At 40.1% G+C, this 23669-nt stretch overlaps 2 protein-coding genes across 3 annotated transcripts in view; one reads left to right on the top strand and one right to left on the bottom strand.

Moving 5' to 3' along the window:
- Positions 1–254: 254 nt before the first annotated feature.
- rrp8 (ribosomal RNA processing 8) lies at positions 255–6065 on the top strand. The gene is made up of 8 exons (XM_065960270.1): positions 255–446; positions 550–671; positions 2344–2608; positions 2745–3582; positions 4644–4773; positions 4863–4969; positions 5065–5161; positions 5689–6065. The coding sequence occupies exons 2-8, from the start codon at positions 564–566 to the stop codon at positions 5800–5802; spliced, it is 1659 nt and encodes a 552-aa protein (XP_065816342.1). The 5' UTR covers positions 255–446; positions 550–563; the 3' UTR covers positions 5803–6065.
- Positions 6066–6524: 459 nt separating this feature from the next.
- Positions 6525–23669, bottom strand: part of si:ch211-149e23.4 (uncharacterized) — a 67605-nt gene continuing 50460 nt past the window's right edge. For both annotated transcript variants that reach the window (XM_065960268.1, XM_065960269.1), the window contains exons 6-18: positions 15705–16037; positions 14643–14951; positions 12146–12427; positions 11915–12056; positions 11007–11176; positions 10612–10893; positions 10205–10504; positions 9836–10117; positions 9559–9721; positions 8540–8700; positions 8330–8405; positions 7156–7183; positions 6525–6984 (exon numbers count right to left, since the gene is read on the bottom strand). In XM_065960268.1, coding sequence (XP_065816340.1) covers positions 6835–6984; positions 7156–7183; positions 8330–8405; positions 8540–8700; positions 9559–9721; positions 9836–10117; positions 10205–10504; positions 10612–10893; positions 11007–11176; positions 11915–12056; positions 12146–12427; positions 14643–14951; positions 15705–16037 — 2678 coding nt within the window. In that variant the 3' untranslated portion in view covers positions 6525–6834. The remainder of the gene's footprint in view (positions 6985–7155; positions 7184–8329; positions 8406–8539; positions 8701–9558; positions 9722–9835; positions 10118–10204; positions 10505–10611; positions 10894–11006; positions 11177–11914; positions 12057–12145; positions 12428–14642; positions 14952–15704; positions 16038–23669) is intronic.

Below are 23669 nucleotides of genomic sequence, written 5' to 3'. Positions count from 1 at the left end.
CATATGCATATGTTAGGTTTACTATGTTACTTAGATTTGACAACAATGCATTATATCCAATGACCTGATTTAAAGTTTAGCTTTATTTATCATTGCAATTATGAATGAAAAAAAAGCTTAAATAAAATATTGTCTCTTAAATATTGAGGATTTTTGTCTCCTGCAGTCCTTTTTTTCTTTCGTTGTGGAAACTTCAGGTCTAATACTTCAAGTCCCACAAATCCCTCGTTTGCTTGCGTCATCACTGTGCGCGTGAAGTTGTGTTTTGCTTCCTCCCCTTCCTGCACGCATGGGACAACCCAACGTGGCTTTTTGCTTGTCGTAAGAGTATTTCTCAGTTATTGAATGTAATGACATGTTCATAAGTCAAAACATTATTATAAAAACATAGTCAAAAACCAAGGCGTGAAGGCGTGACGTGTGACTGAACCTTGACTGACGAGCCGGTGGGTACCGAATAAGTGTCGATAGAGACGACGTGACAGCGGCAGAGTTTTTTCTTTTTACCTCTTGCAGTGGTTTCTTACATCTGTGTTTTGTTCATTGCAGTTCACGGAGAAAATATGTTTATTGAAGAAGAAGACTGGAGTGACGAACAGGACGCTCAAGACCCGAACGAAACTGTGCTCAGGACCTCCCAGAAGAAAACTCCAAGCTGCACAAATGTCAAGGTACATGAAGATCCTCTGTAACACAACAATGAGTGAGGTCTTTTACCTGCTTTTTGTAACATAACAATGAGTAAGGTCTTTTACCTGCTTTTTGTAACATAACAATGAGTAAGGTCTTTTACCTGCTTTTTGTAGCATAATGAGTAAGGTCTTTTACTTGCTTTTTGTAACATAATGAGTAAGGTCTTTTACCTGCTTTTTGTAACATAGCAATGAGTAAGGTCTTTTACCTGCTTTTTGTAACATAACAATGAGTAAGGTCTTTTACCTGCTTTTTGTAACATAACAATGAGTAAGGTCTTTTTACCTGCTCTTTTGTAATGTTAACAGACAAAGAGTAAGGTATTTTACCTGCTTTTTGTAAAGTGTCTCGAGATAACACTTGTTATGAGTTGACGCTATACTAATAAAAATTGGTTGATTGATTGATAGATTCAAATTAATGAATCTACAAATTAATGAATGACTGCTGCAAGAAAAATTCTGTTAATATCAAGGATACCAAATTGATCGTGACTTTATTTATTGGTGTAAATAACTTGTTTGAGTATTTCAATTGACCCTTCTTTATACTTAAACATTGCACTCCTGGATAATATGTACTGTACACAACCTATTTTTACAAATTAGGATTTTTACATAAAATGTGCAACACTTAATGGAATATAACCCACGTCTATAGATGATATTACCGAAAGTATATAAAGTAGTCATTAGTGGTGTCATCTTATCTAATAGGTCCTTACATTTAGTGTGTCTAAATGAAGCTTTCTTTATGATCATGTAGTAATATAGAATAACACTGACCGCATAACGAGTGAGATTACTTATAAGTGCATGTGTTTGCTAATGCACTATAATTCCAATCAAATTAAAATAGTAGTATACAAGATTCTTTTTCCATGATATTGCTCTTTTTACGTGAGTAAATATGTGAATACTTTTTCAGTTTTGCATTAATAATTTACTCACAAAAGTGGTTTGAGATAGTTTGGCACTCTTGAGAGGAGTTTTAACATCTTATTTTTTAGAATCTCTGGGGACAGTTTAACCTGAAAGCATTTGACACATCTAAATAACTAAGACCAACCAATACTTAATAGAGTAAAAGGAAAAGTTTAAAAAAAAGCACATTAGAGTGATAGTGAAGTATTTTTGAATTGGGGTTGTATGAGGTACTTGTCAATACTACTAATTAAGACACACTAGCGTTGATGCTAGATTGATCTTATTGTGCTTATTCGAGAAAAGAAAAAAACTAAAAGTCCATGATGATCTAGGTGTATGCTTTATTAAGACATCTTTCAATGCCATACTATACTGTAAGCAAGCCAGTTTGATTAAGCAATAAGCGCTACTGTACATCAGTGCATCACATACATGTTCTTGATCTGATCAGCTGTTCGGTCTGCAGGCTCCAAGAGGCAAGAAATACAACCAAACTAAATCACGAGTTTTACAGTCACTGCTGACATGCTGTTTACTGTGGATACAAGAGGATACTTGGACCGGAGTACATTCAGTTTTTGTTAATATCGTAATATGTTTGGTTAAGGACCATGTTCAGCGCCACAAGTAATGTTAAAGAGAAGTTACTCTTCCGAAGAAAAATCAAAAGTGCAGAAATGAAGACATTTAAATATTTCATATATCATTTTAATCTCCTCCTCAGGCCAAGCTTGTAGGGAAGAAGAGCCTGCTGCGGACCCTTCAGACGCTGGGATCAGTGCCAGACTGGAAGAGCAGTGAGCATCAGAAGGGCAGCGACAGTGAGACAGAAGCGGCTCCATCACCAATCAAGAAGAAGAAGAAGAAACGAAGGAAAAAGAGAAAAAAAGCAGAGTCGACTAAAGAGCAAGCAGAGAACGGGGATGTAGATCAGAGTGATGAAGAGGAGAAACTCGTAGCAAAAAAGAGGAAGAACGACAACAAATCTGGTGAGTCATAAGCTTGTTAAAAGCTCACAATCCATCATCATTCTACAGTTTTAATAATTCTCTAATCAACTCAGAAACAATGTTGAAGTTCACACAATTGAGCTCAAAGATGTTTTTGTTTTGTCATTTCACAAAGGGGCCCAAAAGGGAAAACGTGCATTGTTGGCCCAGACAAAGAAAGAAGAGACAACAACATCTATCAAAGCAAATGTAAACATACCAGAGGGCACAGATAGACTGAGCAGACAACAGTGGAGAAACAAAATGAAAAACAAGAAGAAATGTAAAAATAAATTTAGTCAGAAGAATCCTGAGGAGGCAGTAAATAAAGCAGAATCTACAGAGGAACACAAACCAAAGGAAGAAGACAGCAACAACAACAACAACAAAAGTGAAAAAGTCACTCAGACACCAGCCAAGAAAAAGCAAAAGGAATGTAAAGCACAGAAAAGGAAACGAACTGAAGAGCCGGCTGAAATAACTTGTACAACAGAAACACAGACACTCAGAGAAGAAAAGGGCGACAAGGTTGAAAAAGGTGCGACTGAATCAAAACAAAAAGCTGCTGAACCCAAGGTGGAGATCACAGACGAGCCGCAGTCACCCACAAAAAGAGTGAAACCCGAGCTGAGCAGAGAGCAGAGTCTAAGACGAGAGAAGCTTCGGAAAATGCTCAGCAAGGAAGCAGTCCGACAGGAGAGTCCCGCAGAGCAAAAGGACGAGGCAGCCGCGCCAGAAACAGATGTCAAACTGGACCGCTCGGCCTCCCTCAGGTCCCGCATGGTCGAGCGTCTGGAGTCGGCTCGCTTCCGCTTCATCAATGAAGTTCTGTACAGCACGACCAGCGGCGAGGCCAGGCGGATGTTCAAACAGGACCCGCAGGCCTTCGGGATCTACCACAGAGGATACACGGCACAGGTTCAGAGGTGGCCCGCCAATCCAGTGGATGCCATCATCGCATACATTCGTCAAAAGTGAGATACTGTACTTTAAATTTCACATGTTATTATGGCTATTAGTCAAAAAACATAAAGGTTTACGGTTAACAAACGGCCACTGCTGCAACGTTCCAGTTGGTCCATACAGAGGCAATAAGAAGTTCAATGTCTGGTCATGATCATGCAAACAAACAAACATTTCATGTCATATCTCCTGACCTGATAAAGAACTTGTTCCCCTTCCTGGTGCATCACCTCACAGTGACACACCTGCATACTTTAAATGGTTCCCCTCAGGCTTAGTGCTTGGCACGGTGCCCACTGCCCCCTGCTGCTTACAAAGACAACTAAAAAAACAATGCAAAATTACATTGGAGAAATGGCGCATACACATGTAATTCAACAGTCTTAATCTATTAATTTAATTTACTGCATCTAGGTTTAGCTAATCTTCACTTTAGCTGAAGCCAGAGTTTCTTCTGTTTACAATTATTTTAGTTTATTCTCTGCATACAGTTCCCACAAAGAGAAAATGTATGTTACCCATCCAGGACATTTTGTATAATATCCATCTAAAATTGACCTGATTCCACACATTTGAATAGTGAATGTGAACATTTGTTTTATTCACGGTTTAGAATTCATTTATCAATCCAGTGTTAGAAGAATTGCAAACCCCTGTGAGCTGGACTGACTTGTTTAGGTTCAGCCTCTGTCCACACCAATAACAGAACCTGCTTTAGAGGAAAAAGAATGAAGTCATTTGTCTATAATTGACATATTATTTAGTTTTCCGTCCAAATCTCCCATTATCTCCCCCGTTTATCTGCTGTCTACAGTAAATCCTTTCTATGACCGTGCTCAGGAGCGAGGAGTAATGCAGGAGCTGATGCTCAGTGTGGGGCTTTAATGGATGCTTCATTTAGCTGCTGTTGGAGGGCCGTGTTGTAAACGTCAGCAGTTTGGGAGACGATGAAAAACTCTGGCACACACAGCACTGGCTTGTTTGTCCTATTTTGTGTGGAGTGTAACTAAGATTTCACATGAAGGTTTTGCTCTTCCCTTCGGGTTTATTGGAGTGTACCATTTGTTTTCAGGCCTCCCTCCCTGGTGGTCGCTGACTTCGGTTGCGGCGACTGTAAAATCGCACGCAATGTGAAGAACAAAGTGCACAGCTTCGACCTGGCAGCAGCCTGCGAGCTTGTCACAGTGTGTGACATGGCCAACGTGAGTGTGATGGTGTTTCGGTGTGCTTGTTTAGATAAATACTGATGCTGTGATTGCTCCAAAATGAAACCCGTCTCTCTGTCTTACAGGTTCCTCTTCCTGACTGCTCGGTGGACATCGCTGTGTTCTGCCTTTCTCTCATGGGAACAAACCTCGCAGATTTTCTAGCAGAGGCCAACCGGGTTTTAAAGATGGGGTAAAAACATGTCGTACTGATTAGTACAGGAAATGCAGTGTTGTGTGTGTACTTACTTTAACAAGTGCATGTTTGTTTTGCACTTTATTTTGTAGGGGCGTCCTACAAATAGCGGAAGTTGCGAGTAGGTTCGAGAATGTTCGAAGCTTCGTAACTGGACTGGCAAACCTGGGATTCAAGATGGTGTCGAAGGTGAGGCCACAAATAAGATTGAACTGGATCTATCTATACGGCTTCCTTATTTATCCACGTTCAACATATTTACTAAGTTTGTCCATAAAATGTCACAGCTGATTTAAAATGTTTTGAACCCTGATGAAGATGAAGCAGAGTTAAGTCTTGTTTTTTTGTTTCCAGCTTTACAACCTGAGTTTAACACATTTAAACAGCTTTATTTACTGTTAATGCATGTTTCATCTTTCATTTACCTTTTAAAGAACTCAGTTTGATAGAAGATGGAGACAAGCTTACAACTGCATCACTCTGATAGTGTGTGTGGTGTTGGTAAAGAATATTCTGTTATTTGGCTGATATATATACAGTGACAAAGAGACTTTGTTAAATGAACTTGAGGAGGTTTACAAATATTATTCTAACAGATCAGTAGATATAAAAAGTGTAACCCCATGGTATCTGATAGCTGCTGTTAAAAAAATTACACCTCCTCAGTGACGGACCGTGAGTAAGGAATAATTGTCTTCATGTGGCTTTTTCATCAGGACACAGAGAACACTCACTTCTACACCTTTGAGTTAGTGAAGTCAGGAGGTGCTCCAGAAAATGTGAAGAAGTTTGGACTTGAGCTGAAGCCGTGTGTCTACAAGAAGAGATGAGGTGACATGAGAGTGACCCCCCCACCAATAAGTGACATTTTCCTAACTTTGACTTTAGATGTGCAGCTCTGGTTTACTGCTCGCCAAAGCAGAAGTTGTACATTTTTTATAAAAAATGTAAAATGTTCAGTACATGATATGTGCTGTAATAATGTTTCCTTTCATTCTCCCTGGTTAGATATGATCAGTGGAATATTCCTGAAAGGTGTGTTGTTGGAATACATAAATACAATCAGACATTAAATACAGATACTTATTTGGGAGATTTGTGACTGTATTCTTTGGAGCAATTGTGCTAATGCTTGTGTTTATCTGACATAGTCAAAAACAACTTTATGGCACCATAAAAACATTAATTCAAACCTCTTTCAAAGCTTCACATGCGATACTTTGGTTTTGATTGCCCTGAGTGTCATGACTGAAACGTGCTTCCCTCAGTTGTGTGTGTTGCCACAAGAGGGTGTAACAACTCTGCAACCTGACATGAGTAGAAGATGAATCTTCTTCTGGCTCATAGACTGTGAATGTATCATACGTTTACTCTCATTTTTACAGCAGATGGTAAATCACTGATGCTTTAGATGACAGTGACTGTGAACGTCAGGAGAGCAGATGGTGAGAAGCTGAAGTGTCAGCCAGGTCATCTCTGCTCGATCTGGAAGTCTGTTTGTTGTCATTAGACGGCCAACAATAACACTAAACAGAAATGAAGGAAAACCAACAATCTTGGAACTTTTTATTCACAAATATCAAAAATTAGAGGCTCAGTATATCAACAGAAAGTTCAAGTACGTACATAAAAAGTGTAAAATAATGCATTTAAAATGATTAATGCCAATTCAACTGGACTGTTGACATAAAAACAGATTCCATCACATAAACAAAATCCTTCAACTTTTAATGCCATATTCACATGAAAAGAAAAATATACAGAAATAAAAAATTGCCGTTGCTACAGTTTGAGTAAGCCCCTCATTTGTTCACTTGTGAAAAATGTAAAGATGAATGTGTCATCCAAAAGAACTCTAATCTTCACACGTCACTCTTGACATCGATGACTATGGAGTAGCTGATGAGTTGAGCGTACTCCTTACTGTCCTTCTCTGTCACTGATGGTTTCTTTGCACCAGGAGAGGAAGGCTCCTGCATCAGAGTCGTCAAGGCCGAGAGAGACTCTCGCTTCTGGGTAAGAGAGAGAAAGTGAATGCAGGCGTAGGAGAGAAATAGAAACTGGTTAAGATACTATTGATTTCAGATATACATGACAGTAAGGCCAAAACAACAAGATCAAGGAAGAGTAAAACTTGTGATGCACCGACTTATTCATAAAAATGTATGTTAGCTGTATCTTACCTTATGATTTGGCACGTCATTTGTTTTGCTGGAAAACAAAAAAACATTTCATTAATAATTTAAAAAACTGTTTTTTTTTAAATGCTGAACACCACCACTAGATGGCACTGTGGCCCAATCTGACCTTTAGTAAGCTAGAAGGACAAGTTGGCGGATGTATTGGCATTATTATGGGACAGGAATTTCAATGGACATACTGTATGTAGTGATGACCCGAGTCCTCCTCATTGATCTGTGATGTCAGAATCAGCGGATCACTCTGTACATTTATGACCTCAGTGACATCATCTCATTGAAGACCCGCTGCTGACACCAAGTGTCCCCAGTGCTGCAGGAGGGGGGGGGTGTGGAAGAGGGTGACGCCGTCCTAAAATAGCTTTTCTCCTGGGGAGTCATGTTTTCTTGTGTACGCTATGTGATTGACCTTCCCAAATTAGCCTGACAGGACCCTCCCAACAGAGCGAGGGATAACGGGACCGGGGCTCACCCAATGGCACCTTGACCAAATGTTCTGACCACAAAGGAAGAGCTTTTGAAAAAGCTTCTTCAGCAGACTGTGCAGCTTTACTCACACAGAGACCTGATCTGAGACTGACTAACATTCCTGAGAGAAGTTCCATTTGGCACTGAGCGTGGAAATGTGCAGACTTCTGCCGGTAGAAACCATAAGCACTTCTGGGATTGTGACAGACATCTCACATCAGTGATAAAAGACGAGTGACTCACGGCCGTAATAAGATTAAGAGCTGGATTTGGGGATTTTTTTTGTCATTGATGAATGTCATCTTGAATTTCATTACGCTAATAACTTCTGAAGATGTGGACTTTTTGAACTTTTAGCCTCTGTTTCTGCAGCGATGCTCTGGCAATAACAGGCTGGCTCAAAGCAGCCTGCAGTCAGAGCAGGAAACAAGAGAATAGCTTATGTCTACAAACCATTTCTACCTGTCTACACACTGTCTGTGGTGTGGAACAGACACCTGTCTGTTCCACACCACATTTCTTCCTGTTTATGACAAACTGCATTGTATTGGGGTTTTGGTTAGTTGGTTTAATGATCCGCACATCCTGTTTGTCTCGTCTCGTACGACACTGGCAGAGCGTGCCCTCATTTGCCCATCAACACATCACCTGTTGAGCTTTAACGTGTCATCTGCTGACGCATTTAACTCACCAGCACACCCAGAGGGTGACCACAAGGATGAGAACAATGGCCAAGGCTGAAGAGAGGCAGATCATGATCACCAGCGCTGCAACACAAACATAGAAACATTGCAAAAGCTGTCAGCAAGAACTCATGTCATATATAATGAATGTTGATGTGATCAAAGTTTATCGAGGAACAGATCACTTTTTTCCCCTGAAAGTAAGGAAAATGACTCACCTAACTGTTTGTCCTGGCACGCGACCTCGACTTGGATGTTGACTGAGGCTGTGTGGTGATAAAACGAAGCCCGGCAGGTGTACAAACCTTCATCCTGCTCCGTCAGCTCTGATGGGAAAACCATAGCAGCCCCATTCATTTGGACAACTAAGCCATCACTCCTGAAAAACAAGTTCACTTTATTCAAAATAGGAAACGGCTGAAATGTGTTATCTTTCCTCTTTTTAAGAACAAATGACTTGTGACTTCCCCCCCAAAAGAAACCTGCCATGTGAGTTTCTGACATCTGTTCTCAACTTGTGGCACTCAACACCAAGCTCATCTGTTCCTACTGAAGACACAAATCCTTCAAATTGCACAACAAATATGAAGCTTCATGTGTTTTTATCACCACTTCTCAACTTCTTGGAAGTTTCATTTTTGTAAAATGTTACTGGAATACGCAACAAGAAGGCATGTTGAGCACCTTTATCAGCATTTGTTAATTAGAAGCTGGTTTGGTTCAGCGGTTCATACATTGCATTAAACCCAAAAAAAAATGGTGGTTCCATCCCTGGCCGTTGCAATTTTGATGTCAGAATCGGAATCAGATTTACTGCGAAGTAGGTTTACTCATACATGCATGCAAATATCTTTAAATCATATCTTTAAATATCTTCTTGTGGTATACACATACACAAGTGTCCTTCAGCACAACATTAAATCCCAAATTTCACCTGCAGGCGTGGCCATTGCTGTAACATGAGCAGGTCTGTACCTTGTATGGCAGCCTGCATGTTAATAGTCCATATGTGTGCACGACAGGGTGAATGTGTCAGTCGTGTGAAGTGGTTTGAAAACTACAGAAGGGTCTACTCTACAGGGAAATGAATGCAGTCATTTTCCAGATTTGGTAACATCTATGTTACAGAAATACTCTGGCTGTGTGTTTGCTCCTCCTATCAGTGTGTTTGTACAGAGAGCACCCTGTGCAGATGTTTCCTCGTGATGACGAGAAAGCTGGTAAGAGGGTACACCACCTTTTACAGTTGAGGTTGTACTCTGGCACGTTGCCTTCGACTTGCAGCAGTACTCTCTGGTTTTGATGATTTTCCTGGAGAGCAAGTCTGTTTACGACGGGTTCACCTCCGTAGCGGCTCTGCAGAGGGGTCGTGCGGTTTAGGACTCTTAAAGAGGAAATATCTGCAGGAAAGTCAGTTAAAGATGAACCTTATATCTTTGGATCTATGAACCAATAACATATTTCAGAAGAGTGCAGGTGTTCATCTTAAGATTATTGTTTGTTTTAAAACTCACAGTATCTGGGGATGTGAATGGTCTTCTCTGCGGCTCCGTGTTTGAATTGATACACACATGTCAGGTTCTGCCCCTCGTGAGGGGCCAAAGCAAACTGATAAGTCAGCCTTGCTTTCAGGATTCGGCCTTCAGACTCAGAGTGCAGGGATGTTTGCTCTTTGGCATTTTCGGGAAGAAGCCAGGCGAGGTTTGCCCCGTCACCCTCCCCTCTGCAGTCACACACGGCCAGCCAGAGCAGAGAGTCCTGCTGTCTCACCACCGACACACTCAGCTGAGGGGCTTCTGAAAAAAAACAAGGGATGACAGGAAGGAGGATGAGCCGCTGTGTGAGTCAGAGAGAGAAATGTGTGAAAGCAAGAAGAAACGTACTGTGCACAAGAATGCGTATTGTTCTTTTTTCTGCTGCCTCCAGGCTCGGATGCTCCACCATGCAGGTCAAATTGTGACCAGAATACAAAGAGGACATGAAGTGCACGGAGCTACGGAAAGATACAGAACCATCAGAGTGTACTAAAGTCTCTGAGAGAGGACTGATGCTGCTCTCAGTGGCTCCGACATGCCAGGTTATGGATGCTGCAGTAGCTACACTGTCCACAGAGCAGTCTACATTCATGTACTTGTCACCGTTTTTCCACTCAGTGCTGGAGTTGATGGTGATGTTTGGGTGAGCTGCGTGGGAAAGAAACCAAAGAAGATTAAATCTATGGAGCTCTTACATTTGAAAATATGTCAGCTACTTAGACAAAATCAACCATTGCTCGATTTGCTGAACATACCGCAAAGAGGGAGTGTTATACTTCTGTTTTGTGGCTCCTTGAACGCAGGGTGATTTATCACACACTCTGCAGAGAGCTCCCGGGGCGAGCAGGCAGGGAGGAGTAAAACTCCTCTGACTGAGTGGCTTCCATTATGAGAAGTGAAATTGAACCAAGAGACTCCAGACACACCCTCCGGTAGGAGCCAGGACATGTTGGCTGCAGGAACAGCATCAGCTGCTGAGCACTCAATCACCCGGCGTCCATCTTTAGTCTGCACATCAACTCGTACAGCAGGAGGAACTTAAGAGGGAGGGCGAGGAGAGAGAAGGTTCTACATCATTATTTTATAGTCAGACGGTGCGGGATGTCGCATGAAAATCTTTAAAGAAATATATTCTACGTGTTTGACCCACTTGGCTCTGTAACCGGAGGTTTAACCGTGACATTAAACGTCAGATTAGCTTGAAGTTGGTGATAGGAGAAGAAACATTCAAAGACACCGGCATGCTGCTGCTCCAGAGGTCCCTGAAGTGCGAGGCTACTGCCAATGATCTCCACGCCATCAGGCAAGGGTCCATCGTCTCTACAATCAAAAACAAGCAAACAAAGAGACATTCATACTTCACTTTTTTGCAGCATAAAAAAAGTGTTTTTTGGATCAGGAAACATATTTAAATCTGGTTCCTGCAGTATATATCTTGTGGTCTGGTGCCACTTAGCGTGCTACCACATCCTTTTCAGGACCTGCATGTCGTTTCAAAATACATACATGAGAAAATAAAAAGCAGTACCTGGCTTGGCTCTGAAACACTTTTTTTTAAAGCTAAATGATATAAATGAACTCAACGAACCAAAACAGAAAAAAAGTGGAACAAACACAATCATTAGAAGTTCTCAGATTTTAAATCAGGCTCACCTACATACAGAATGTTAAGAGTGACAGAAATAATGACTCTGAAGACAGAATGAAGTCAGAAGCAATGACTCAATGCAAGAAGATCTTTAAGTGTGGATGTAAAACAAACGCAAAGCACACGAGTTAATAAGTAAAAATCAAAATCAAGCATGGATAAAAGCAGTGATTTAAGAATAAACCCCACAGTCTGGAGGCCATAACAGCTGTGACTTTGGAGCAGCTTATAAAGTTTTGCCTGAGGATCTCAGGTGCTCATAAAGGGAGAGTACCTAGGAGGTGCCAATCCAGACATGGAAGTGAAAACGTTTTTTAATTTTGCATTTCACTAGCTTTTTTTTCCACATTCACTTCCTAAAAAAAACTGTCATGTCTTGTTGGCAGTACAGGCTTTCTGTGTGAACTTACTTTTTGCAGGTAACATTGTAACGTGGCACATTCCCAGTGACCTGCAGGCTGATGACTATATCACTCTGTCCTTCCCGCAGCTCTAAAGAGTTATCATAGTTGCTTTGCAGCTCTGAGTACAACAGATGAACTCCTGATATATCTGCAGATAGAGATGGAAAAAGCACATCTATTTTTTTCTGAAAGCTTTTCAGAGGAGTAGTTTGAATGTGATCCACTAATGATACTCACAAAAAGATGGCAGGGTTATGACTCGTGACACTCTCTGTTTAAATTTGGGGTGGTCAAACAAACAGGTGACATTGTGTCCCTCATACAGATCTGCAGGGAGAAGGACCGAGCTTGTTTGTGTGTCTGAGTCTGTGCTGTCCTCCCTCTGTTGCTCCTCTTCTCTGTTCAAAGCCAAGGAGATTTCGGTATCAGGTCTCCCTCCAGACGAAATACAGGAGACCACCCAGAAGTCACTCCCTCCTCGTTGTACCATCTCTGCTTTAATGGTCACATTTGGCCTCGCTGCAGAGCAGGAAGACAGGCGAGAAGAGTTATTCTTTCACAAGCTCTAATGTTTTTTCCAGCAAATAAAAAGTCAGATAGCAAGTTGAGGCTCAGGGTGTTTTTGTTAAATAGGAAGCTGAGGCCGGATGAGTTTAATGTTAGCTAAACACGAGCCGTGAGGGGCTTCTGCTCGGGTTCTGGAGAGTGCTGACTTAGGCTTATCACCTGTCCCATCTGTTGGCCGAGCTGCAGCTGAGAGCAGATGTCTGGCCCAGCTGCCGTCCCACCAACTCTGGGAGAACCGCAGGCTTTTATACAGACAATCAGCCAAGATCAGGTCCATTATCCAATACATAAAACGAGTGGTGTCATGCAATAGCCAGAACATCCCAAAAGAGGAAGATGAGTGAGCTAACTCCTTGTAATAGCTGGATTGTTGCGGAAGGGGATGTACGATTAAAGTGAGTTAAAGCGCTTTGACTTTAAACCTTCCATCTGTTGTAGTTTTGTGTGGATCTAACCACTGCAGTTAGTCAATCACTTGGGTGTGAATGTATCATAGACAAATTAGCTGGCTGGCCTGGCTCGTGCTGAATGGATTTTTATCATAGAGCCTGCTGCATGAATATTCTCAGAGTCCATGCAGGGATCTGGATACTCCGGACTGCCTAATGTGTGAAGGTCAATTTAAAGAACATGGTCTTAAAAAATGTAAAAGTTACCTGATGAATTCCAAGAAAAAATACAGAATGAAATACAGAAAAAGTGAAGTTTGATTTGTATTGAAAACTTCAAACGCAGGGCAGCCAATAAGAAATGCAGCCTGTGACCACAAGGGGGTGATTCAAGAACTGAAACTTGTGTTGGAGAGTTACATTCAACTTTTTTGTTCTTTTTTTAAACGTTCTCTTTTTTGCTAAGTTGATATTATAAGAACATATAAAGGATGATAACCAGGTTGAAATGGTCCTAGCAATAAGGTTTATTCTGCATTACGTTAATATGGACCATCTATTGACACTCAATGGCATTGTGCCAGTTTGTTTATCTGATTGACAAGATTTCCTGTCAGCCCGGGTAAAAATGTTTGTTTTGCATGCTATTCTCATCTATTCCAATCTTATCACAAATTGGAAAGTGCAGATGGTGGAGAAGATGGTCTATATTATTGGAGTGTTATTTAAAGCCATAATGGACCATCACCAAGTAATGTGTAAGAATTTCATTGTCATGAAAAAGTGGAGCTTAGATTATCATAAAAAATACAACTTTTATGTAATTAGTTGTTTGTTTTAGATCCGAAGCTTGACCCAAAGGTATGACTTTGTTTTAAATCCTTTATCAGATTTGGCAACTTTGGGCACAAAAATCAACATAAACATATCATCACGTTGTTGACACAGTTGCTCATTTTAACATACAGCATGTAACGTAGCAACGTTATCATTCATGAGTCATTCATGGATGTAAATACAAACTTTTTTTATGTATTTGATTGGTTCTCCTCAGACCCCTTAAGTGAAGTCATTGGCTTTTGAGGTGCAAAAAGCTCTACACTAGTTAGCTTTTTTGTTGCTAAAACACAGCTGCCTACTGTTGCTTAAAGATGTGGTTATAGTGAAACCAGTGAGAAAGGAGCTCAGAGACTCTAAAATGTTCCACAGTTAAGACAGAAACTGCAGATAGAGTCAAAAATCCTTTAAGGAATACTCACTTGTAGCGGCTAATGCTGTAAATGTACCTGATTCTTTGATACTCATCTGTAAATAAAACTTTAGAGTGCAAGACGTTTGTTGTTGTTAGTTAGGCTGTAAAATGGAAAGTGTCTTTTCACTAATCAACAATCTAATTATATTAGAGGGGAGTGTGACAAATGAAGCCACTAAATTGTACCGTGCACTGTACAGAAATACTGTTAATTAATTAGTTGCTGCATAATAGTTTTTAATATGCCCATCCCCAGTAAAAGAATGCATTCTCACTTTAATGCCTTACACTGTGCAGTGTGATTTATGGCGTGTCAGTGTGTATGTGGAGCAGAAAGAGAAGAAACTACGCCTGAACAATCAGTAGGAGAAGGTTATTGTGTTGTAAGATGCTGAGTCATGATGCATGATTGCAAAAACTCTTGAGGGGTGATGCAATACATTCTGTCACCTCCAGGCAACACAGATGTAGAAACACAAAAATAACACACACAAACACACTCCCTCAGCTGTGATTGTGAGCTTACTGTACGTTTCCACCCTCACTGTGGTGAGTGTGGGGGATGGGAGGGTCGGGTGTTGGACGATGCAGACGACACTGTCCTCATCTTGCAGGTGGGTGGGGAAGCGGAGGGTGCTGCTAACAGTGGAGGTGCCATTGGGGTGAACAGTTTCACCCGTGTGTTGGGTCAAAGGGTGATCCGATGAAGGATGATCAGCAACCAACCAGCTGATGTGAGATGCAGGCCGGCCGCCCACAGCAGAGCACGACACGGACTGGTAGTGAGTGCCGTTTATTGTCTCTGCACTCACCTGGATGTGGATTTCAGGTCGAGCTGTGAATGAACGAGCAACAAACATGTCCATAAATGCACAATTTAAAAACAAATACGTTGATAATAAAATATTTCCATTTATCAACTTGTATATACATCTTTAGATGACCTTGTTTTCAAGACATTTGAGATCTTTAACCTTGCTTAAGCATAGACTGTATATAAAGATGGACAATATGACAGATCCCCAAAAGTGAATGAAAAGATATTTTGGGCTCCCCCTACTGGTCGGCTGCAGTACAAGTCATAAACACACCTCTTCCATGTTAAGGGAGGGACATCAGGCAAACGATAAATCCAATGAAACGTCAAATAATTTTCTGAAACATGGTTTCTGTCTTTGAAGTTAGTCCTTATCATGCTGATGCTGATTGATCAAAGTGGCTTCATTTTTGTACACCTGTTGGAGGTGGCAACATGTCCTGTATCTTTATATATGAAGTCAACGTAAATAATGTGTTCCTCAAACATACAGGTGAGATTTCACCTTAATAATTGATTATACTGCATCAGGATAGAGGAAAGCAAGCTCTCTCTTGTTTTTAGGAAAATTTGAGACGTCATGTTTTTTCTTCAATTTTCACATTTATTATTTATTATTTATTGAAGTTATTTTGTACTATGTAGTCCTGGAAAATTGTATCTATGTTTGTCTGTTTTTGTTCTTTTTCCCTATTGCACTTCAGTTTTACATTTTTTTTCAGTTTTTTAAAGTTTCTAATAAAGTCGGGTAAAGTTGAGTTCTTGGCTTACCTACTACAGTGAGGAAAACACTGTCAGAATAAGACTCTTCCTCCGATTCAAACTCACAGATGTATTTTCCCTCTGTGTCTACACTGGAAACATTCATCTTTACTGTCAGGTTGGTGACAGACTCTGGCTCAGAGAAATCAGAAGACCGGCTGAATGGCTTGTCATCAGTAAATCCTGCCAGTGGTCTGGATTTAACTCTGGTGTTAATCTGTCGTTTCCACGTGGCGCTCAGGATCTCACCCTCGCCCATATATCTACACCTCAGATACACATCTTCTCCCAGGACCGCCGTGATGTTGTGTGTGATATCAAGATGTGGCTCTCCACCCGGACCTGACGTGCAGAAAAAAACAAAGAGGTCAGAAGTTCATCTGAAGAGTCCTAAGCAGAAATATCTTGCGGGTTAAATGTGAGTGTTGTTCTTCTTAAAGGACAGACAGCAGTCTGATAGATATCTGCTGTTGTGCCTATGGAAGGAGATTTCTGCCTCTTCTATTGTCTTCACTTGTTAAATCAAACTGTGATGGATGAGGTAGACTAACCGGGTCAGTAGTTATGAGGCTCTCTGTCATTTTATCATAATTACAAAACACAAAGACAAATCAATATCAAGATGTGCAAGCAATGCTCTGAGCTAAACGCTAATGTCAGCATGCTAACACGCTCACAATAGCAACGCTAGCATTCTAATATTTAGCAGACAAGGTCAACCATTTTTTAAAGGGTGGGAGCGTGCCGATATTAGCTTATTAGCGCTCAAAACAAAGCTGAGGTTCCTGGTAATGTGTATCATTAGCATTGCAGGTCATAAATCTATAGTTGATTATAAAACCAGGAATTCATGAACATGCAACTGTTAGCTGAAGGCTACCCATTTATCATATTGGGTAATTATAGGCTGGAGGTGACATTGTGTGAGAATTCAAATTTAATTTAAATGGAAATTAAATTAGATTAAAATGGAAATTGCAAATCGTCTTTTTAAACGGAACTTTGAAATGGACAAGTCCTGAAATTGAAAGATTTTCAAACATGCAAATGCCAACATTTAAGCTCAAATGAAAAGTACTGCAGATGAAAAGAAGCTTTAAGCTAACTCTAAACATCAAATAGTCAAATAGTAGCGTCTATGGCCATTATCTTACATTGTCCATTAGAAATAAAGTAAAAAGAAGTATATAAAATGTGTGTGAAGATTTTTTAAAAGTTAATATAATAAATGTACAGGAATAAAAAGTCATATTCCTCACAGTGCATATGGCATACAGACCTGATATTGGCACTAGAACAAAAGTCAGTGTATAATAAAGTGATAAAAAATAAAACGACCCATGGGCAAATGCAATAGCTCAACTGAATCCATTCAGTAGTTGTAATTTGATTATTTACTCACAACCCTAAAAATCCACCTCATGGAAGATGATGAGGCTGATGGCCAAAGTCATTAGGGTTCATCCTCTGGGAAGCATGAAGATGTGTGAACACTTTGCACCAATCAAGTAGCTGCTGAAATCAAGTCAAGAATTTGACTGTAGATGGTGCTCAATCCATTATAAGGCTGTTGTCCATAAAGTCTTTTTGATTTATCATCTGGGAGCCTGAATGTCAGTACATAAATACTATCTGAAAAGTGACGCTGATAGAATGTCTTAACAACCTGCTGCTGCAACCAGAAACAAGATATGAAAGTAAACATGATGGAGCACTCTAACTCTGACGGCTGAAGACAGGAATTGGGCTTTGTGCACAAAGTGACACTTGACAAATGTGGCCTTGTCCCCTCAGTGTATATTTAATAATAAAGGAATCCATTATGTTAATGACATAAAGACAGTCCAAAAGTTACACCCTGATCCAAACCCAAACACAGACGACATCTTCCTCCCTTACTTGTGAAATCAGCCATGATTAGGGAGTCTTCAGAGAAATGGACATTTAATAGAAGCTGACAGGTTTCAGCTCTTGCAGAGAGGACAGAGTGCAGACTCTAATGCATACAAAGTCCCCTCTTATCCTGCTTCCTCTGCTGACTTCATCAAAGTGCACCTGAGGACACAGTTTGTTCCAATCGCCCGTCGTAGCCAAGAACTTCCATTCAGCTTTAGATACATGATGAGGAAAATGATGACAGCCTGCTGCTGCAGTGCTTCTTGTAAACCGTTGAATGTACAGGCGTCTGCTGCTTTTTTTTATACAGTTTGCATCAAATGCTGTTAGTGTTGAAATGCTGTAAGTCTGACTATACATCACTAGAAATGGAAACAATGTGGAGAGCCTCCAAACCTTTTAAGAGGTAAGGACACAGAGGGAGATAAATAAATATGCTGCACTGGTTCAATAGTGCTTTGTGGGTTTATAATTCATTTGCCCTTGCAGGTTATTGCCAAGGTAAATGTCAGCCAAGCATGGAAAAGGCACACCTTAAGGAAAGAAACTAAATAATAAGTGAGAGAAAAATCAGGTATTCATGCACTGCATCATATATATTTCCTGAACCTGAGGGGCTGCTTTTTCTCACCTAACAGCATTTAACTATGGCACACAGAAACTCTTCCTCTGCAGGCTGGGGATGTGGTAAACAAACGATACACTCCACACTAAAAACAGAGCAGAATCTCTTTCACATGTTTAAACTTTCATCTGCACCTGGAAGTCTCTGTGACTCTGCAGAAACAAAGACTTCAGAGACTTAAACTGCTCGGTCGGGACTTTAAATAAGTGAAAGCCTGCAGAGGGTTTTCCCCTCACACAAAGAGCAGAAACTCTAATGATCCTCATAAATTAAATACGACCCTCGTATATTACATTTATAATGCTGTAAAGAAACTAATGCGGTTTTAGGTGACACAAACTGATCAATTATAATGAACTCACTGCAGGAGTGACAATACCAAATTGCCATCAGGAATACATTGTAGATAAAATAATTCAGTGCCTTCATGATGTGTTCAGTATGTGGCTTTATTGTCTGTTTGCATTTTTAATAAGACTAATCAGTGGAGAAAAACTAAAGCAGCCCTGTTTAGTGTCAATGCCACAGGTTAAACAAGACCTTACAGGCCAGTAAAATACGCCCATAAACAGCTGACAGTCACAGATTGATTACAACCCTGCAGACTTACCCAGAATTTCCAAGCAGTGAGCAATATTTGGGATCAGAACCAGAATCAGCAGGCCAGAGCATCCCATGATGGACTCATCGAGTGAATAAGTGTCGACTGCATGTAAGGCACACAGGGATTTAAATTGTGTGTGTGTGTGTGTGTGTGTGTGTGTGTGTGTGTGTGTGTGTGTGTGTGTGTGTGTGTGTGTGTGTGTGTGTGTGTGTGTGTGTGTGTGTGCGAGAGAGAATTAGTTTTCTGTGGTTTATGGTTAGGATGTACACACCCTCTACAGCTGACACCTTTGTGCATATGTGTGCCTTTGTTAGTGCACGTTTGCTGCTACTCATACACCCACACTTGATGTGCGCATGCCAACACATTTGATCTGTGTAAAGCTCTTTTTTTCCCCTGAAACAATAGATAGGCTTCTGTTTATGAGAGTTATCTCTCTTACTTATTTTCTAAGGTTTTTTAAGGTATTTTACCTGCTTTTTGTAACATAACAATGAGTAAGGTCTTTTTACCTGCTCTTTTGTAATGTTAACAGACAAAGAGTAAGGTATTTTACCTGCTTTTTGTAAAGTGTCTTGAGATAACACTTGTTAGGAGTTGACGCTATACAAAAATAAATTGAATTGAACTGAATTACTTTTCAGGTTTCTGAGGGTTTTTTTCTCTGAGTTTTTTGGTGCACTATTTGACTCTTCATAGACTACACTTACTCATATAGCATGTCATGACCCCTAGTGCTGCAGAGTCTGTGCATCATTCATACCATCCCGTCCCTTCTGGGGCCAGCAGAAACGGCCCCTCTGACACCGCTTGCACCCCTGCAGTTTGGGAAATCACCCACTTCCACTCTGCATTATTTCATGATTTAATGCACCACTAGCTCCCTTTAAGGCTGTTTTTTTCTTCAGCCATTTATTTGCTGAACAACATTTCTCATCCTGTAGAAAATTTTTTGATGAAGAGACTCAAATGTGGGTGACAAGGTAAAACCGTTTGTGTGCAGTCTCTCAGGTCTTGTCTATGTCATTGCCATCTTTTATTTCCTGTTGAAGTTGAAGTACTTTAATGTTGAGTCATTAAGACCACAGGGGGATGACTGTGAATGAAATGAACCCGACAGAAAAAAAAAAGCAGTCATAGAGAAAACCAATTTCGATTACTTGTGGGTTTTTTTAACGGCATTGTGAATCGTCTGGTATGAAACTGGCAGCAGTATTGAGACTTTTAAAAGCGTGTGAACGTGAGTTTAATGACAAAGAAAATAATAGTCATCCTGTTGCTCTCCTCTCTACAGTCACTGCAGCAGGAGAGCCTACACTACAAAAACATCCCTTTACAAAGACTAAAATGCATTTTCCTCAACACACTTCCTGTAAAAATCCAGAATTTAAAGCCCCTATTGTATCTTTATGTGGATGTTAAGACACCAAGGCTGTTAAATACACCTGAATCATTTATAAGAGAGAAGAGGACAGAGCCAGAGAAACATTCAGGGCCAATACATTCAGTGTATTTAGATGTTTGAACCCATTAAAGGTATGTTTCGCACTTTTGATAACACTGAAAGTATTTTAAAGAAGTTAAGACATTTGTGTTTAAGTGTTTTAAAATGTAATTGTCTTCATGATGATTTTTGTTGCTTTGTGAGACAGGCTGAAAAGTAGATTAACTGACAAAAAAACTGGATGTTTTGAATGCATATGAATAACAAATCAAAGAAATCCTCTCAAACTCACAGACAGACGATAGAGGTTTTGTCGGTGTGCGCTAAGAAGGTTTCAAGCTCCAGACTTCCAGTCTTGCTCTCCGACTTGATTGGGGCTGTCGATGATCATATCTCCAGAAGGTAAAACACAGTTCAGTCTATTACAAAATTACATGCAACATTTTATTTTGAGGGCCAACACTGAACACCGAGAGGAGTTTATCTCCTAAAACTCGATGTTATCACATAGACACAGCTCTGGTGATCATTTTTCCAGCTAATTAAAGCACCTGAAGTCCCTGAAGGTGGGCGGAGGTGGACAAGGATTTAGGGGAAGGAGTCTGGAAACCTTCAGTCTTTAGTCTGCATGATAATGTATTTTACTGACAATGAATTGTTAACATTTCACAGACAAGGTACTTATACATTTCACAGATGTACAACTGGCATCCTTTCCACCTTGCTGGCTTTCTCTTTATCACTTTCTCTATGGACATGCACATGTGAAAATGCAGCTGGAAAAAGGCTTGTTGGGGATCAGCCAGCAATAATGTGTGTGTGCTGTAAAACACCAGCAAACCTGCCCGTGAAGGACAGTGTGGAAACCTACTTAACTCTGCAAAACCTTATCATCACTTTCTACAGAGCAGGAAAATAACCGATCATCTGCAGAAACTCTTCCGGCTGTTATTCATTTACAGCTAAATTATCACCAAACCCAGCAGCCCTCACCCCCACGCGCACACACACACACACACACACACACACACACACACACACACACACACACACACACACACACACACACACACACACACACACACACACACACACACACACACACACACACACACAGAGCGCTTTAGCAGATTCCACACTGACACAGAACTTGATTGATAAGCCTCTACTAATCTGAGTCATATACTTGTATTTGATTTGCATGAGACTCTGCTGCTGGCATTTGTGTACAAAGAGGAATAAATATAAAGCAACTCTCTTGGGGCTATATTTCTTGAGGTTTAGTTAAACACCACTAAATGTTTGAAAAGACTTGTGGGCTCTGCATCATTGAGAAAATTAATAGACTGAGATAAGAAATGCTTCATATCTCAGTGCACATGTTCATTCAAGTATTCTTGAAATCAAACAATCAATAAGCAATGAGTTAATTTAAAAGCTTTATATGCCATTTTCTTACACTTAAATATAATAGAAATCAAGTATATCCTCTGAAAATAACTCTGTGAGTCATGACTGTCTGCAATGGGTGTAACACACAAGTCCCACTCTCTGTGATGTTTTCTGAGTTTTCCCGAGTCCTATCTTCAGTTTGTTTACATCGCCGGGACGGCCGGCTGACTCCTCCCCTCGCGAATAAAAGTTGTTTAATTGAGGGACTAGAGAAAAGAAGAATAACATACTGTACTCACTGCTTAACTGTGTTTCTAGATCACGCTCATTTCGGGTAAATTTTGGTTTAATGCTGGTGCTCAAGGGCGACATCTGCTGTATAAAAAAATATAAATATAAAGCCTTTAAATATGTTGCCTTTTGATGTCCCTGTGAGGGAGCTTTTGGCTTTTGCTTTTAATATAGGCTATTTAAACGTCTAGACAAGAAATGTCAAATGCAACTGTATGCAGATTTCTGCTGGACAAGTTTGACGGTGTATCAAAAAGAAAAAAAGACAGAAAATAAACTGTGATAAAAACAGCCTACACATAGTAGCTTGTTATCTAAGCTTAGCATAAAGACTGGAAGCCCATGGTGGAAGCAGGGAAACTGGCTACATGTGTCCAAGACAACAAAATGCGCTTATCAGCACCTCTAGATATCAAGTACCACCTTACTGGTTATGAAGTTTGGTTGTGAGTTCTCTAACAAGATTGTTAATAGTGTGAGTATCATTGGTGAGTGTGTGGCTATTAAAGCCATTGCAAACATTGTACTGAAAAAAATACAATATTTTAGAGGGAACAATGACACAGCTGTAGCTAATGTGAGCAAGGATGTTGGCTAGCAAACTGTTGTTCGCTAGCATGCAGCTGGAGGATTTTTCTTGATAACTTTTAAACAAAAGCAGTATAGACTCATATATAAGCTATAAAGCACCTATACAACAACCCAAATTTACAAGTAAAGTCCTGTATTTTAAACTAGCACAAAGTAGAAAGTGTTTAATGTAGGGGAGACTGGGGATGGTTGTAACACTTTGGCTTCAGCACCTGTAAGTCACTGCATTTTTTAACTTGAGTTCTCAAATTTTTACACAAAGTACCCACATTTGTTAACTAAAATGGAACCAATTCAGAACTGTAAGAATTTTGTAGATCACGTGAGTTGATGTCAGATAGATGGTGATCCATTGTTACAACCTATCCCGTTACCAGGGTAAGTTTTAGTTTGCCAAAAGAAAAATAGACGCCTAAAAATAGAAAATAGACGCCACACCATGTGATATGCTTCAAACAGAGGTTGATTGAAATAACAGAACAATCTAGAACAATGTTCTCTCTGTAAGTGACAAGAACAAATTTGGTTCTGTTGATAACGAAACGCTCTCCTACACTGTAACTAGGTCAAGAACATACGGGTCTAATAAATTAAAAATAATGTGTGCGTCAGTCTGTTGAAATCTAAACTCAACACGGGTTTTATGGAAACCTTTTGTGGTTCACTTTTACCAACTCGTAAAATCACAAGTCGTACGAGTTTCTCATGGTTTTGAAAGGTAGTTTTGCATAGATCCTTTGATTGACTGATAACACTCACACTGCAAAAAACCATTCACATTGGGTGTGACCACAAAAAAGCAGCTCTAGAAACAGCAAAAACAGGTCACCTCAGTGCAAACATTTGAACTACGCGTCCTGCATTTTAATATAATGCATCAGGACACTCAACTTCAATTCATTCATAAACATCCTGACCTTGTTTTTTTAAGAGCACATAATGGTTACTGATGCGTTTTATCAACTTCTATAAAACATTATGCATCCATAATGCATCATGATCCTGCCATTACTGTTTATGACTTGGTATTGACAACATTAAAGCAAGCCCTTTTAAATGCTCTTCAAATTCTCTCAGTATGGTAGATCAACTAAAGAAGAAACTGGGAACTTAAAATGTCACACACACATA

This window comes from Labrus bergylta, chromosome 11 (assembly GCF_963930695.1).
Source record: "Labrus bergylta chromosome 11, fLabBer1.1, whole genome shotgun sequence".
NCBI lineage: Eukaryota > Metazoa > Chordata > Actinopteri > Labriformes > Labridae > Labrus > Labrus bergylta.
Note: the sequence above shows the minus strand (reverse complement) of the source record. Positions and strands in the feature narration are given on the sequence as shown.

What these genes read in the sequence shown, in the direction of transcription:
- rrp8 (XM_065960270.1), top strand. Translation starts at nt 564, where the DNA reads ATGTTTATTGAAGAAGAAGACTGGAGTGACGAACAGGACGCTCAAGAC. An exon ending in GAAGAACGACAACAAATCTG is followed by an intron (nt 2,609 to 2,744) that starts GTGAGTCATAAG and finishes CATTTCACAAAG; the next exon opens with GGGCCCAAAAGGGAAAACGT. An exon ending in AACCGGGTTTTAAAGATGGG is followed by an intron (nt 4,970 to 5,064) that starts GTAAAAACATGT and finishes TTTATTTTGTAG; the next exon opens with GGGCGTCCTACAAATAGCGG.